Here is a 14,864-nt window from a genome sequence, read left to right on the forward strand (position 1 = left end):
TCATGTTAACAGCACAATCACCACACCATCAAATTTAACAAGACAAAACAACAGCTGAAACACACACACACACACACACACACAAACCCATTCAGCTCACAGATAAACACAGACAATAGACAAAATAAGGAAAAGGGACTCAGACATAATAGAGATAATAAGAGAAGTATCCATGTATAAGAGAAAAGGCTCCTGACTCTGCGGTGCGCCTGGTGATTAGACGGTACCAAGCAAGTTCAATAGTTCACATATAATATATATCTTCTATTAAGTCCACACACAATATGAAACCCCATACTCCACACGATTGGTTGAAGAATATGATTGGTTGTCACAACTGTGGTTTGATAATATGAATACAGTTTACAAGATCAAATAAAAATACTTTGATCAATGCAATCATTGCCGAAAATGCAGAAAATAATCTCTTTATGCAAGAGGCTTATGTGTATGGAACAACTGCACAATCTGTGTATGTCATTGGAGGTGGTCAAATCTTTTTACAATACCTGTTCCAGACATATGGAGCTGCTCTACAAATGCTCTGAAAGATGTTTGTCAAAATTAATCTTAACTCAAGGTCTACATACTGGCTTTGTTTGCCCTTTCAGCACTGTCCCATTTGCTCAGGTAGACAGTCATTCAAACATACTCTAAGTATACAGTAAGTGAACAGACTCCATGTTGCTGATGAAGGCTAAAGTGAGGTGGTTGAAAGCTCTGAGAAAAAGTTAGTAAATGGAATTTGTGTGAGTTGAGATTATTATGGTCAAACTGTGGCTCCAAAATGTCAAGGATGGACAGTAACCTTGCGTCTGAGAAGGATGTAGCAGTAGGCTAGTTGCTGTGAGACATGACTTTGGTAATGCTTTGCAGTTGGGGGGGAAGAAGCTTTACTCTAAAAATGTTTTTAAAAAATCTGAAAGAATACTGTTGTTACAAGTTAAAGTAATAATCTACAAAGGTTTGCTAAATAATATTGTGGATGAAGGACAGGTGGCTCTAAATAGTTTTTGGCTTTGAGGATGGCACCTGGACTTACGACGATGTGTTGGAAAATAAAAAAAATATTAATGAAATGGAACGGAATAAAACATTTCAAAAAGGTTTGGGTTTATTTTTATTTTTTTAAATATCTCACAGTATAAATAAGCAGAAACATTTCATACCTTATCAAAACCACTGGTAATCCATTCCACAAGTCCAATCATTTTGTCATGTTTTATTTTGTAGTTATTTGATTGTAAAGATGTGCTACTCTTTAATGTTGACTGTATATTCAAATAAAATAAACAAATGACATATTTATACAAGTTTTTGTTGATGCAGTATTGCTACCAGTTGATAATTGAATCTCCTGTCAAACCACTCTTAACCATGTTGAGAGACAAATGAAAATGTATGCACTATGAGAACAGAGGATGTGTTCTACAAACGGCACAGACAGAACTGGGCCTTTTCAACTACACTATAGGCTTCAAACCAGTAACTCATTATGCTGTACAGTACAGTGAAGATCAAATGTGTGATTGTGACAAGAATTCCACTCAAGATGAACTGGTAAAGGGACATTACAAGATCGTATGAAGAGAAGGTGAGTCAGGGACTCTTTAACATTTGAAATTTATGAAGTGAAAATTATTTTTCTTGTGATTTTTATTTGATTTGATTAGCCTATTTTCTTCCTCGTATAGGCTACATAAATGTAGCTTTTCCCAGGTCAGGATGAACCGATTTCAACATGGTTTGCATGTTCTATTATATAGACGTGCTACCGTGCTACAAATTCAATAAACCTTCATATTTCCACCAGTGAAATAACCCTTTAATCTGTTCCTTCACTGATATGCCAGTCCAGCAGGGGGCGGTAATGCTTCAAAAAAGTAGTTTGCCAACCGCCAAAACAGTAGGAAAGAACAAAGTTGGAGGTATTCCGAAGCTGCAAGCTGGTCATCTCTGTGTGCGAGCAGAGCCAGACTGCTAATAGATAAAGCTCTTCTGTGATTCAAACGAACGGGTTGAAAGCATCACGTTTAGCGTATGCACATCTAGCTAGCTGCTAACTAGCAGCTCAAGAGTTAGGCTACTGACATTAGCTTAACAGTTGTAGTTTGGAAGGTAGTTCACTTGCGAGGAGCTGTCACAGGCCAACAACAAGAAGCAGCCACTATGGACTCATGGGTCCGCTTTAATGGCCAAAGCCAAGCCAAGGAGAGAGTTATTAGGTAATGTTACGACTGTCATTCACGATAGTTTAATATTTCATCTGTAGCTACTAACGCAAAGTACTCATATGTTCGCTATCTAACTCAATTTCCGCTAGGCTAGCCGTATTAAAAACAACTATACAAGTTGTGTTAATAACATTTTAAACTGCGTTGGTCGGACTTGGTTTAAATATATATGATATGAAAGTTAAATCATTTCAGCTCTAGTGACACAGTCGATTTCTAACTTTAATTTTCAGAAAGTTCTATTGATTTCGTCCTATTGCTTTACAGTTGGTCAGCAGGCTGAGGTCGTATCGGCTACAAAGTGATTTGAATGTCATGACTCGTCGTAGCCTACACATGGAGTACAACTAATATTCATCACCAATGATAAAAAGACATTTCTCTCGCGGAGCGCTATGATTCCTGAACGTTCACAGTAATGTTGAGTTCATCTCGGGACATAACCTGACCTTTGACCTACATAAAACGATAACAGCTCTTTTGTTTTTTTTGTATGATGTATCAGGCTCTGCCTTCTAAGTAAAAATCGTGCATTTAAACTATTATTACAAGTATGTATGTGTACGAATTATCTGCAATATGTGGGCTACTGTAACTATTAAGGTACTTAAGTTAGTTATGGTCTGTGCACATTTGTATTGCTGTATGTAATATGATGCATGGCTGTATTGCAGCTAAATCTACAGCCATGCATCATATTCTATAAGATCATATGTTTTTAGCGAGGCTGTCGTTTCTCCAGAAAGTTCCAAACTTTTCATGACCTTAAGAAAAACGGCACTTTCCAGACCCAGCTGATCCAATAGCTTATTTGGAAGAAGAAAGAGGAGGATTTCCTACCTTAATCCTTCAATGTATCATTAACGTCATTATCATAGTTCAGTATAAGTGTGGTTGTATGATGTACTTATGCATAGTAAGTATGTTGCATTATGGAGATCAGTGCAATCACTTTATGATTGGGAGAGACGTTGCTGTAGCAGAAGTCAGCCTAGTATTGCTTCAGAGGGGACAAGCAAAAAAAAACTTGTTTTCTCCAAATATATACAGTAGATGCATTGCTTACCTAAAAAAGAAAATATCCGTTCTATGTACACCACCATCTCCACATAAGGTAACAGAACAGACCAATGCATAAGTAGTAGGCCGACCTCATACAGCTAAAAAACTATCCCTTTTAATGTGTGTGTGTGTGTGTGTGTTGAATCCTCAGGGCTGCACAGTATGCCTGCACTCTGCTGGGCTACACTCTGCAGAAGGGTGGGGGCGCGGCTGAACTTCTCCAAACCGTCCGTCAGCTGGAAGCACACATGAGCCTGACCAGAAAGCGTGAGTGGAGCGCACACTTTTAGAACTGTTTTCCAACCTGCAAAGATTAAGGCACGTCACTTATATGTGTCTGTGTGTGTTTGCATGTGTTTGTCCCACAGTGCTGCGTCTAGGTAACTCGGTGGAGGCGCTGCAGGCTGCTAAGAGGGCCATCCACCTGTCTGACAGCGTGCTGAGGCTGTGTCTCACCATCAGCCACCTGAACAGAGCCATGTACTTTGCCTGTGACAACGTTCTGTGGGCCGGAAAGACTGGCCTCATCTCCAGCCTGGACCAGCAGAAATGGAGCCAGAGATCCTTCAGGTGAGCTACTTTGTGTTAAAGGTCACATATTATGCTAAATGCACTTTTTAAATGTGTTCCAATATATCCATGGGTCCACGGTGTGCCTAGAGACTGCCAAAATATTTAAAAAAATAACAATCTCTCCTGTTCTCACTCTCCCCCTTTCTGAAACCCCCACCCCTCCCCCCCAATATACTCCAGTCAGAATTTTCCCCTTTTCTGACCTCACAAACTGGAAAGCCAGAAGCTTCCACTGTGCAGCCCACACCCCTATTTCTTATTGGTCCACGGCCCTGACAGACAGAGGGCGAGGCGTATCTGGCTTCGCTTCCGGACAGGGGGCAAGGGCAGCTCAAAGATTGTATATTTACGAGGGGAACTGCAGCTCTTTTTAAAAAATAGGCCATTGTGAGATTAGCTGAACATCAGCATAGTACAATAAATTATCTGAAAGTTTTTTTCAGCAAACAATTAAAGAAAAACGTATTAGGGACCACTAAGACCATATAATATGGTGTATAATAGAACTGAAAAGTGTATAATATGGGAGCTTTAATACTAATGTGGTAATGCTCTATCTCTACATGGATAAATCAATGGAACAAACGATCAGCTACCCTTATTTTAGAGAAGAGTTTAAGAGCAACTAGAGAGAGAGAGAGAGAAATCAATTGGAGGAAGTTTGTTTATTCATTATGCACTTCGAGAATAAAGTCAGAGGACGTTAGATTTGAGTCAAAATGAGGCTGTAGCCCATTGTCTGCCTTATGACCATAGCACAGATGCATCGTTGTTAAAAAAAACTGTTTTAATTATGAGTTATTGATCCCAGAAATTCAAATCTGTTATACAACTTTAACGCAGTCTTGAACTGTTGAACCCTTAATCGCCACATTGAATTTCAACTTTGAATTTCAACTTTATAGCACGCATAACAAAAATAAAACTAATCTTCTCCTTTCCTTTTTATTTTCTCCGGTAGCTCTAATACTCCTAAGTATTGTTGATCATTTGTTAGTAGCCAGAATACCAACTATATGTGTTTGAACTCTGCAGGTACTATCTCTTTGCTCTGATCCTCAACCTGACCCGAGACTTGTACGAGCTGCGCCTCCTGGTTGAGGGTGAAGAGCGCTACCGTGCCTCCAAGCTCTCGGCCTCCCCCAGCCCTGATGCTCCCCTGGGCCCCCCCTCTCCCTCTCTGCCCACACGGCTCCACACACAGCTCCGCCTGCTGGCCACCGTGCTGTACAGCAACCCTCCTCTGCTGCTGGACCTGCTGAAGAACAGCTGTGATGTGTTCATCCCCCTGGACCGGCTGGGCATCTACCCCACCGGCTCAGGCTTTGTGGGGGCGTGTGGCCTGACTTCCTCTGTCCTCTCCATCCTCACCATAGTCCAGCCCTGGCTCAAACTCAAGCCATAAAGACAGAGAGGGGGCGAGGGACTAGGGTTAACATACTGATCATCGTGTGAGGACTTGTGCGATGTACTTTTAACACATTTTACAATACTGGCCTGGGCACCCAAACCCTCTGAATAACAAGAAAAGAGTGACATGTAGCGGACTATTGAAACCCTGATGAGCTGTGAATGACCCAGGGCTACACAGAGGTAGTGATGCTACACAGAGCTCACGGTTGTCCTCATCTGTTACATAGAACTTTCCCCTCATCCACCACCATCATTCTTCAAATCACTCTTTCTGAAAGATATCTCTCCAAATACTCATGGACAAAGACTCAATTCTTTACAGGGAAGATGTTCAAATTTCAAACTCATGTCAAATGCAGCATGTTGAACATGCCAATATGTCCTATACCTGGGCATAACTTTGTGTGGGAATTTGCATGCTTTTTTGGTGATTCTGACCCACAATCCATTGCAGCAGAGGAAGTTGCGTCACATCAACGGAGCCTACAAGTGAAATCAATCAGCAATGACGGACGTATAAGCAAAAGTTCAAGCCGTGATTTCATGATGAAATAATTATCTAAAAGTATTTCCAAATTGAAGCATACTGCATGCTAACTAAATCATTTTCATGGTCAGCTGTAGTATAGTAAAAAGAAAAGGTATATGATTTAGAACACAGGGGAAAGAAACCTTGATGAACCCTGAAAGAGAATGGCCCCTTCCAGTCAAGCCAGTACATTGAGCAAGAAACATCCTGCATCATCTTTATGTATTTTGTGTCACATCATAGCCATCACTACCCGATAAAGTTAACTGTTAGGTCTAAGGGATTAATTACCACTCATTCTAAGGCTGTACCTGCTGCTGCTTACTGACCATAATACACGGATTGCTTTGATAGGCCCATATTAGGTCAGAACCTGCTTATTTTTTTTAAACAAATCAAAATGACAGCCACTACATACCATTTAATCGGAACATTCTTCGTGCACTGATCTTTAAGGGCTTTACTACTGTCTGTTACTCGCTTTACTACAAATTGAAAATGTTAATGCACTAGTGAGGGACACATTCAGAATTCGAACAAATACGTATTTTCTAACATGGAATAAAATATAATTTCCTGTATTATTGTGATTGACTGGAATTATTCAAATGCAGCTTTAAAAATCAATGAATACAACAAATCCAAGTCAACAGATTCCCTTGCCCCATCAGTAAACATAACTGTTGGAAGTTGGGACCTTGAACTAGATGTCGACACAATCTATCCGACATTGACATTTTGTGTTCTCATATCCAACCTGTTCATTCTCATGAGTTATTTTTGTAGGAGAGCTGGTATGTTTATTTTGCATTCTGCAGTGAAAAGCATGTGTGTGTGTCTGCTTTGACCCTTCAATATCTGCTTTCATTTTTGGCACAAATGACAAGAGTCAAGGTAAATAATAAAAACAAATGTAATCAAGAATGTAGCTGTTACAAAGTTAAGAAAAAAGCAAACAAAGGGAAAATAAAAACATTACAAAGTGACAGTTGGAGGCAGTTCCTTTGTCTGGACACGCTGGTGGAGCAGTGAGATGGAACATGATCTCCTTGCTGGTGGTTCTCCACACGTCACACCATGGTCCAGGCTGGCTCCACTTCTTCAATGAGCTGACAAACATACACTGTGGATTGGAGAGCAGAACAAGTGTGTTATGAATGAATAGATATTATTGTGTGTGTGTGTGTATATACATATAAAGCTATTATCGTCAGTTTAAACAAATCATACTATCTGCACAGCTTAAAATCTTTTAGGGCTAAGCAGGAAAGAAACACATTGTAAGCCATTTAAGAGGAGAAACAGGTGAGTAGCTGATAAAGACAGCGGCCAACTGACCACTCTAATATGGCTTGTTAACCCGTTGGTCCTGAATGTATTTTGAAAGAGAAAACTCAATCTAATGCAATACCTGGTTAATGTGTAAACTGGTGTGTGTCATCACTTTGCATGCAAGATGCATAATATGTATAAAATATACAGGAATTAATTATAGCAATAATTAAGAAAAAAAACAAAGATTCTAAGATCCTTAGGGATCTACTAGAAAAAAATAAAGAATGTATTGAGGATTAACAGTGACAATGTATAAATTAAGATGAAGGCTTTGTTTTTAACATTTTATTTTGTGTATCTATGTGATGGAAATAATCAACATTAAAATGAGTGTTGGAAGATGGAGGCTCTCCTACCTGCTGGTCACTCCTGTGTCTCCATGCTGTCGTCCTCTGCGTCCCCTCCCTCCTCCAGAGCTTCGTCCTCGTCCTCCTTCCTCTCTGGAGGCTTCTCGTAGGCTTTCTCTGACGGAGTGACGATCACACCGTCCCAGGTAGACATCTCTGTGGCCAGGTCTAGAAAGAACAGGCCCATTAGTACTGAATAGTGTGTAGACTCAACCTGTGCTATCACAAGTCCATATGGAAAACAAGGGAACAGAAAGGCTAATGCATATCGGCAGATTCATCTATTCAGAAAATCAAAAACTTATGCAAGGGAACATCATATTGGACGACCGAGAGTGAGCAATTCTGGCAATAGTTAGTTGTCAAAATCAGTGCATATCTCCACTACCTCTTCTTTCTGTGTTCTGAAGAAAAATTCAATGTTAATAAACAGCCTAGGCTATGTAAACGGGCATGTAGCTAGCTACAGGGGGGCCCACTTTGTTCACATGCCCGTTTACAGAGCCTAGGATCTGTACTCACACCAGATGTATTTATTTTTTCAGCACAGAGTACGGACAGGTAGTGGATCATGAGGAGATATTCACTGACAAAAAGTGCTTTTGACAACAAGCATTCTCCAAAAGCTCTGTGTACACTGCAGAGTAACATTCATCTGAAGGCTAGCACTTATAGGAGGCCTCTCTGCACTCAACGTATGCTGCTGGCAAACAACTGGGAATTAAATACTAATGCTACGTCTCTACAGGTAGGCCGGGGTTAGTGTTAGTGGGGTGAACGGCTTTTCCTCACTACAATGTGTCCTGTGAGCTAGCCAAAACTGACTGTGTCTATCAGTGTAAAGTGTGTGATAAGAAAATGTTTTGGAAATGCCAGGGTCACAGCCACATTTGCCTGTAAAAAGAATGTCCCTGGTTTTCTTTTATATGTGAATGGCCAAAATGTTCAAACATAAGCTATAGTGCAAAGTTTGTATAAGAATGAGATAAGACTTACAGCTGGCATCACCCTCCAGGCCAAGGATCTTCCTGAAGCCTCCGTGAGAGAGCACCCTCACCAGGGTCTGAGCTGTGAAACACGCCATGTCCTGAACACACACACACACACACACACACACACACACACACACACACACACACACACACACACACACACACACACACACACACACACACACACACACACACACACACACACACACACACACACACACACACACACACACACACACACACACACACACACACACACACACACAATTCACCATCATCACATTCATGAAAAACTAAGAGACCTTTCAATTCTGAGAGATATTCCTCAAACAGCTAGTGTGAACCATCTGGGTCATTTGAGGAGCCAGTTATCACAGCTATCTCCCATAATGCTACTGCTTAGCATTGGGTGTCTCAGGATTTCCCCATATTCCATTAAACAGCAGTAATGAATAGCAGAACTTTTAAAAGAGAATGCATGTCTACTAGACACTGCCTTAGGAGAGCTCACAGCATCCTCAGAGATTCAGCCCACCCAGGTCACCACCTGTTTGAACTGTTGCCCTCTGGGAGGCGCTACAGGACAATCAGAGCAAAACCTAAGCAGACTTAAAAAACTGTTTCTACCCCACAAATGTTATGTTACTAAATACTGCACAATTAAACATTGAAAACTCTTGCATAACATCATGCCAACCTGACATCTGATCTGATACATACAAATGGTTGCCTGTGCAACATTTATATATTTGTTTCTAAACTTTAAAAAAATGTTTTACCTATTTTTTAAAATAAATTATAAAAAAAGAGCAAAAAAAAAAAAGAAGAGTAGAATAATGGAGCTGGCTGTATGAGCAGACCTACCTGCTGCTCCAGAGTCATGACTGTGTGCACTCTGAAGTTGCCACTCTCACAGGGGTCAGTGATTCCCACAGAGCCGGGCAGGAAGAGCCCAGCAGCTAGCATCTGCAGACAGCGTCTGATAAACACAAGTCACACACAAACAGAAATTAGACAATGTCCCATCTATAGTTGTTGTAAATCAAAATCAACAATGGAGGTGGATGGGAACCAACCTGTAGGCCACGTTCAGGGACAGGGGCTGCCTGGACGGGTTGTTCATCACTGCAGAGTGGCCCTGGAAAACACACACCATCGTTACACACCCAATGTTCCAGTGTACAACAACTAACAATCAAGGCTTGAGCTGTGCATGCTATCACAGGGTTTACTTAAAAAAAGAAGATGTATATATGCGAGGAGTCATATTCCCCTTTTCCACCAACATGAACCAGGTTCCAGTTCCAGTTCCGGGCCGCCGCTGTTTCAACTAAGAACCTATTAACAACCGGTTTGCTTTTCCCAAGTTACAGAGTCACTTCATGACGTCGCTGTTAACGTATTTTTACGTCGCTACTCTCCCGGCTAATGCTAGCGCTAAATTCAAGCACAACAATAACAGCATCGTATTATGACAAGTTTAGAATCAGTTCCTGATTGGCCACGGCTCTGAACCGGCCCCAAAAACTTCCTGGGTGGAAAAGGGGTGTGAATGAGACTGTGGTCTCACCAGCAGGTCCAGGATCCAGGGGGTGAGGGGTTCAAACCCAGGGAAGCGCAGCCTCAGGTCCTTCAGCAGGCGGATCAGCACTTTGACCCTGAACATTAGCAACAGCAAATATTACATTTAGGTCAACATATAATGTGCTCATGTCTATGAATAATGGCCGTTTAAGGAGACTTTAACTCACGTTGACTGAGAGGCGTTCTCCTCAAACCAGCGAGCGTGGCGGATGGCAGCCAGAGCACTCTGCAGCACCTTGATGTCCACTGGAGACACAATGGAAACAATGAGTGTCTTCAAATTAACATTTACATTTAAAAGTAGCTCTGAGAAAATTTCTATTTGCTATTTGTATATAGTTTTTCTAATTGCCTTTGTCCAGGTACACTGCACGAATAACAGCTGGCATAATAAAAACACTACTACTTTTATCCAAAGGGGCCGCTAGAATGAACAAACTGAACGTTCCAAGTAGCTACTTTAAGGAAAGTCACAACAATTCCATATTTACATAATAAATATAGTGTAGTTGTAAGGTAAATATGATGTTTATACGGTGCCAGTGGCTTCAATTTGATAATTTTTGTTGAAAGAAATTGTTTGGGGAATTTATAACAGACCATTGGTTACGTTGCAGCAAACAAAGGTCTATAGCTACACTACACATTTCTTCTATATACAGAGTGTGTGTGTGAGTGATTGAGTCAGTGTTGAGTGAGTTCATACAGTGCAGCTCAGGGTCCAGTTTGCGCAGGTTAGGAGGGACGGTGGTGATGAGGATCTTGACTGTAGCATCAGCTGAACTGATCTCAAAGCCCGTCTCATTGGTCAGCATGGACAGCACTGAAATCAACACACACACACACACACACACACAGTCAGCTGCCAATCAACATACACATTACATAAGCAATATAACATTGGTAATTAATTGTGGGCAGCATGATGGAACATTTTCTATTTTCAAACCATTTCACTCAATTCCATTAACTAAATAATGTCATTCTAAACTGCTGCACCAACAAACATTTCCTGCGTATAGTCCTGTTCAACTGAAAGGTTCAAGAAAAGTTGTGATGTGTATGCTTTTAGGGTGTGAACCTTTCCTCAATGTGTTACCTTCAGAGGGGTCCTGTGTGCGAAGGGTATCCACTACTTTGTTACCCAGAGCAGCCACTGCCTCCACTGTGCAAGAAGAAAATCATCATAAATCATACAGCAAGACAAAGTGTACCAGGCTTTGACTGATCCACAGGAGACTCGTGTAGTAAGCAGGCAGCAATGGTGTCAGACATAATGACCAACTCAAGTCCATTTCTTTGGCAGAAGGGTTTTGTATTCAACTTCCTCTATTCTTTTACAGATGGAAATGTGTCAATAGCACTGAATACTGAAAACAGTCAAATACTGAATAAAAACCCTGGTTAGATTTATTCATTGAAACAGACGGTTCAGTTTTCACTTATTTTGTGACTTTTTTCCAAGTAAAAGTGGGTATGGCGTCTTCTATTAAGACATTTAAGATCCCTGGATTATTAAGTTAAATGAAGAAAAAGTGTAGAATGTTGTAGAGGTTGACACAATTTCTCAAAGGATAAATCATTGAACAAAAGTATAATTTTTGTTGGATTGTTCTGAGAATGAGTTACCCTATCAGTAACTGTACTGTTTGGGAATGGCATCGCTACTTCACCTTATCTGGTGGTCAATTGTGAAATGGTCCTACCAAAGAATAAAAAACTGACCCAGTGAACTCTAAACTACATTTGTGATACCAGTGCTAAAAAGAAAAATAGAAATCCACATCTGATGGAAGCATGGGTGGTCAATCTGAGGCTCTGAACATTTTTTTCTAACTATTTCCAGAGTTAATAGTTAACATTAATAGCCTCTCCAAATTTTGAGCATTTGACATCACATCCAACACTCACACGTAGGGAGGATCTTGAGGATAACAACCAGGTCAGCAACGTTGTGTCCTGTTGTCATGGTACCCTTCTTGTAAGAGCCAACTTGACGCACCTCTTCAATTTGCTATATAAAGTAGAGAAGAAAGTACACAATTAGAAACATCATGCAATGTTCTAATATCATGAACTAGCTCATCTTGTGAGCTAGATGTTTGTTATGTTCATGTTTGTTTAAAAGTGGAAATTGGTATGATGATCATGTAGAAAACCATTCAAATCAATATTTTGTCACATATACATCTATATTTAAACGATGTGCACATGGCTGACACATTCAGCACGTGCAGTGAAAAAGAGGAGGACTCACCACTTCAAAGTTGCCAGGAGCAACAATCAGGTTGTCAATGACATTGTTGATCTTTGTGACCAGGGACAAGATGGAGGACTAGATTGAACAGACCAATAAACAGGGGTTTTCTGTCAGTCAAAAGTAGACAACACAGAGATTACTGTAGGTGAGAGTGGTTGCTATGTTACTGGTCTGACCTGCTCTGCGGGGGTGGGGCTCAGGTCCTGGTTCCTCTTCAGCAGCCCCTCACTGAAAGTCGTCTCATCAGGCGGAGGCTTGACTCTGGGGAAGGCCATCTCACACTACAGAAACAAACACACTGGGTTAGTAACTCACCTGCTTAGCCACTGTCCTACTCACACTAGTACACTACGATGGTAGAGTAACGCCGGAATCCCACGAGCTGCGCGTGCGTTGTCCTACGGTTTTGCTCCGTGCGCCCACATCCGTCAACACTCACCCACTCCGTTTTCAAAGTGGGCACTGCCAGCGCCGCTGGACAGAATTCCCACAGTAATTAAATATGACGGGCGATCGAGTCTGATAATATGATTCGGTATGTGGTTTTTACACAACAACCGCACGGAAGGTTATTGTTCCTGAACGTGTAAAAGAACAGTGGACATGCTTGTATGTGTCAAGGAAAATATACTCTTTATGTCATTATTGTTGTCTTGCATTGTTGTGTCAGCCAGAAACAACAGCTCGTCTTTTAGGGAGGTTTAAACATCGGGAAACTCTAGTTGTCTTAATGCAAGTATGGCTTACTCCAACTGGAACCTAATTCTGATTAAGGCAAGCAGGAACACAGCGATGTCTTAATCGAAATATGATGTAAAACGGGTTGATATCGAATCATTGCTGTGCATGTAAACGTGATCAATGCGTCCACAGGTACGGTCATATTTCACATGTTGAAGCTCCGTCCCAAGTTTTTTTTTTTACTCACCACATAGAAATCGAATGGGATGTGTGGGACAAACGGACGGTACCTAAACAGGAATGAAGAAAAGGTCAACAGCCGGTCGTTTGGTGATAATTACTCATGGAGAAACAAATATGGCTGAATGATAATATTTTACACCAAAGTCAAGTAGTGGTTGAACCAATGTCAATGTCATTATTCTTACAGCATCTCAATATCATTAGTGGTGAGACACAATTTCTGTTTGATTGAGTGCCCAAGTTAATTATACACACAATGCACTTGTAACCAGCCCTGAAAATATTTTAAAGGAACTCCTCTGGTTAATAACAGTGATATTGAATTGGACTCTGGAGGTAAATCAAGGTACTGTATCAACTCTGTAAGGGGGAGCATATATTATTAATTCCCCTCCAACACAGTTCATGAATAGGTATTCTAAAGTGCAGCTGTATCTACTGATTATAGAATAGTAATCAATGGTGGGAGGGTAGGGTAGGGTAGGGTGGGGGGCTGGGCTGTTTTAACCATGGTGTTTTCCTCCCTTGAAGCGAATGGAAGCTGGCTGAACTCACCCCTGGACTAGTCCTCCACGGGAGCCGAAGCGACCTCCCCGGCCCCTGCCACGGTCCCCTCTGCACAAAAACAAAGTCACATAAAATCATATAACAGTCAGCATTTGTGTTAGGAGAACCAATTCCGTTAAGTCTCTATTTAATTCCATTGCGGGCATCAATGCATCTCGCTAAGCTAACGTGCTCAGCTGCCAAGCTCCCCCCCACACACACCCATTGCTGTGTTCATTCATTCAGCTAAGTGGCCAGGCGCTGTTAGCCGACATTAGCCGAGTGGATAACTGATATATGACCTGTGTAAAAGGAACACATTCCTCTGCAGCTCAAACATGATACCATTCATATACTTGGACGAATTGATAATGCTAATACAACGTTAAGTCGCTAACATGTTAGCTTAGTAGCCACCGTTCACACAATGCACGCCGCTAGCTTCATGCTACTGTACCATGCACTTCGGATTACGTTAACAAAACCGCTAGAGAATGTGTTTGAAAATTTAGAAAAACAATTGAATTTCGTATGTAAAGCATCGCAATAGAAATACCTCATTGCGTACGACGTTTTGATGACTTAATGTGAAAATCCTAGGAGAATTGTTCACCGCTTGCTCTGGTGGGTGCCACTGATTCTTCTTCTTTGAGCTGTAAACGGCAGCTGATATTCTTCTTCTTTAGAGTTGTATTGGCAGTTGGCAAACAAACCTGTAGACGCATTACCGCCACCAACTGGACTGGAAAGTAAACACCAGATAGATGCAAAATAGAAGAAAAAAAGAGTGAGAAAGAATTAAAACTAGATAATTTGTTCTCAAATTATTTATCTTAGAATCGTAATATTATGATATGCCTTGTCTGCTGTTTTCCCCAAATTACCTGACAGTGAAATGTATAGGCCTGTGTATTTGGCCTTTCTATGTGTCTGAAAAGGTGGTTTATATGGGTATTGTATCTAGGCTATTTTGTGCGATGAATGCGTTCAACTGTTTCTGGCTGGTTTGTAATTTGTGTGCATTTTCCAGTTGGATTTTGCATATTTTATAAATAATAATGAAGA

General features: G+C 41.0%; 2 protein-coding genes across 2 annotated transcripts; one reads left to right on the top strand and one right to left on the bottom strand.

The window, feature by feature from the left end:
* The first annotated feature begins 1,930 nt into the window (after positions 1-1,930).
* pex11b (peroxisomal biogenesis factor 11 beta) lies at positions 1,931-6,594 on the top strand. Its single transcript, XM_080046110.1, has 4 exons — positions 1,931-2,225; positions 3,448-3,563; positions 3,665-3,866; positions 4,905-6,594. Exons 1-4 carry the CDS (start codon positions 2,170-2,172, stop codon positions 5,272-5,274), a joined length of 744 nt encoding a protein of 247 aa, XP_079902236.1. The 5' UTR covers positions 1,931-2,169; the 3' UTR covers positions 5,275-6,594.
* A 112-nt stretch (positions 6,595-6,706) lies between these two features.
* Positions 6,707-14,467, bottom strand: ilf2 (interleukin enhancer binding factor 2). Its single transcript, XM_080046109.1, has 15 exons — positions 14,356-14,467; positions 13,809-13,868; positions 13,258-13,300; positions 12,506-12,610; positions 12,327-12,404; positions 11,981-12,083; positions 11,169-11,234; positions 10,776-10,892; positions 10,237-10,315; positions 10,056-10,143; positions 9,562-9,623; positions 9,350-9,464; positions 8,490-8,580; positions 7,503-7,661; positions 6,707-6,934 (listed from the first exon to the last, which is right to left on the bottom strand). The coding sequence occupies exons 1-14, from the start codon at positions 14,358-14,360 to the stop codon at positions 7,510-7,512; spliced, it is 1,164 nt and encodes a 387-aa protein (XP_079902235.1). The 5' UTR covers positions 14,361-14,467; the 3' UTR covers positions 6,707-6,934; positions 7,503-7,509.
* Positions 14,468-14,864: the final 397 nt, after the last annotated feature.

Source organism: Ammodytes marinus (genome assembly GCF_949987685.1).
Source record: "Ammodytes marinus genome assembly, chromosome: 17".
In the NCBI taxonomy this organism is placed as follows: Eukaryota; Metazoa; Chordata; class Actinopteri; order Uranoscopiformes; family Ammodytidae; genus Ammodytes; species Ammodytes marinus.

Coding starts and splice junctions, on each gene's coding strand:
- pex11b (XM_080046110.1), top strand. CDS start 2,170: ATGGACTCATGGGTCCGCTTTAATGGCCAAAGCCAAGCCAAGGAGAGA. Junction 2,226..3,447: donor GCCAAGGAGAGAGTTATTAG/GTAATGTTACGA, acceptor TTGAATCCTCAG/GGCTGCACAGTATGCCTGCA. Junction 3,867..4,904: donor TGGAGCCAGAGATCCTTCAG/GTGAGCTACTTT, acceptor TGAACTCTGCAG/GTACTATCTCTTTGCTCTGA.
- ilf2 (XM_080046109.1), bottom strand. Junction 9,624..10,055: donor CCTGGATCCTGGACCTGCTG/GTGAGACCACAG, acceptor TGTGTTTTCCAG/GGCCACTCTGCAGTGATGAA. Junction 9,465..9,561: donor TCCCTGAACGTGGCCTACAG/GTTGGTTCCCAT, acceptor TGTGTTTATCAG/ACGCTGTCTGCAGATGCTAG.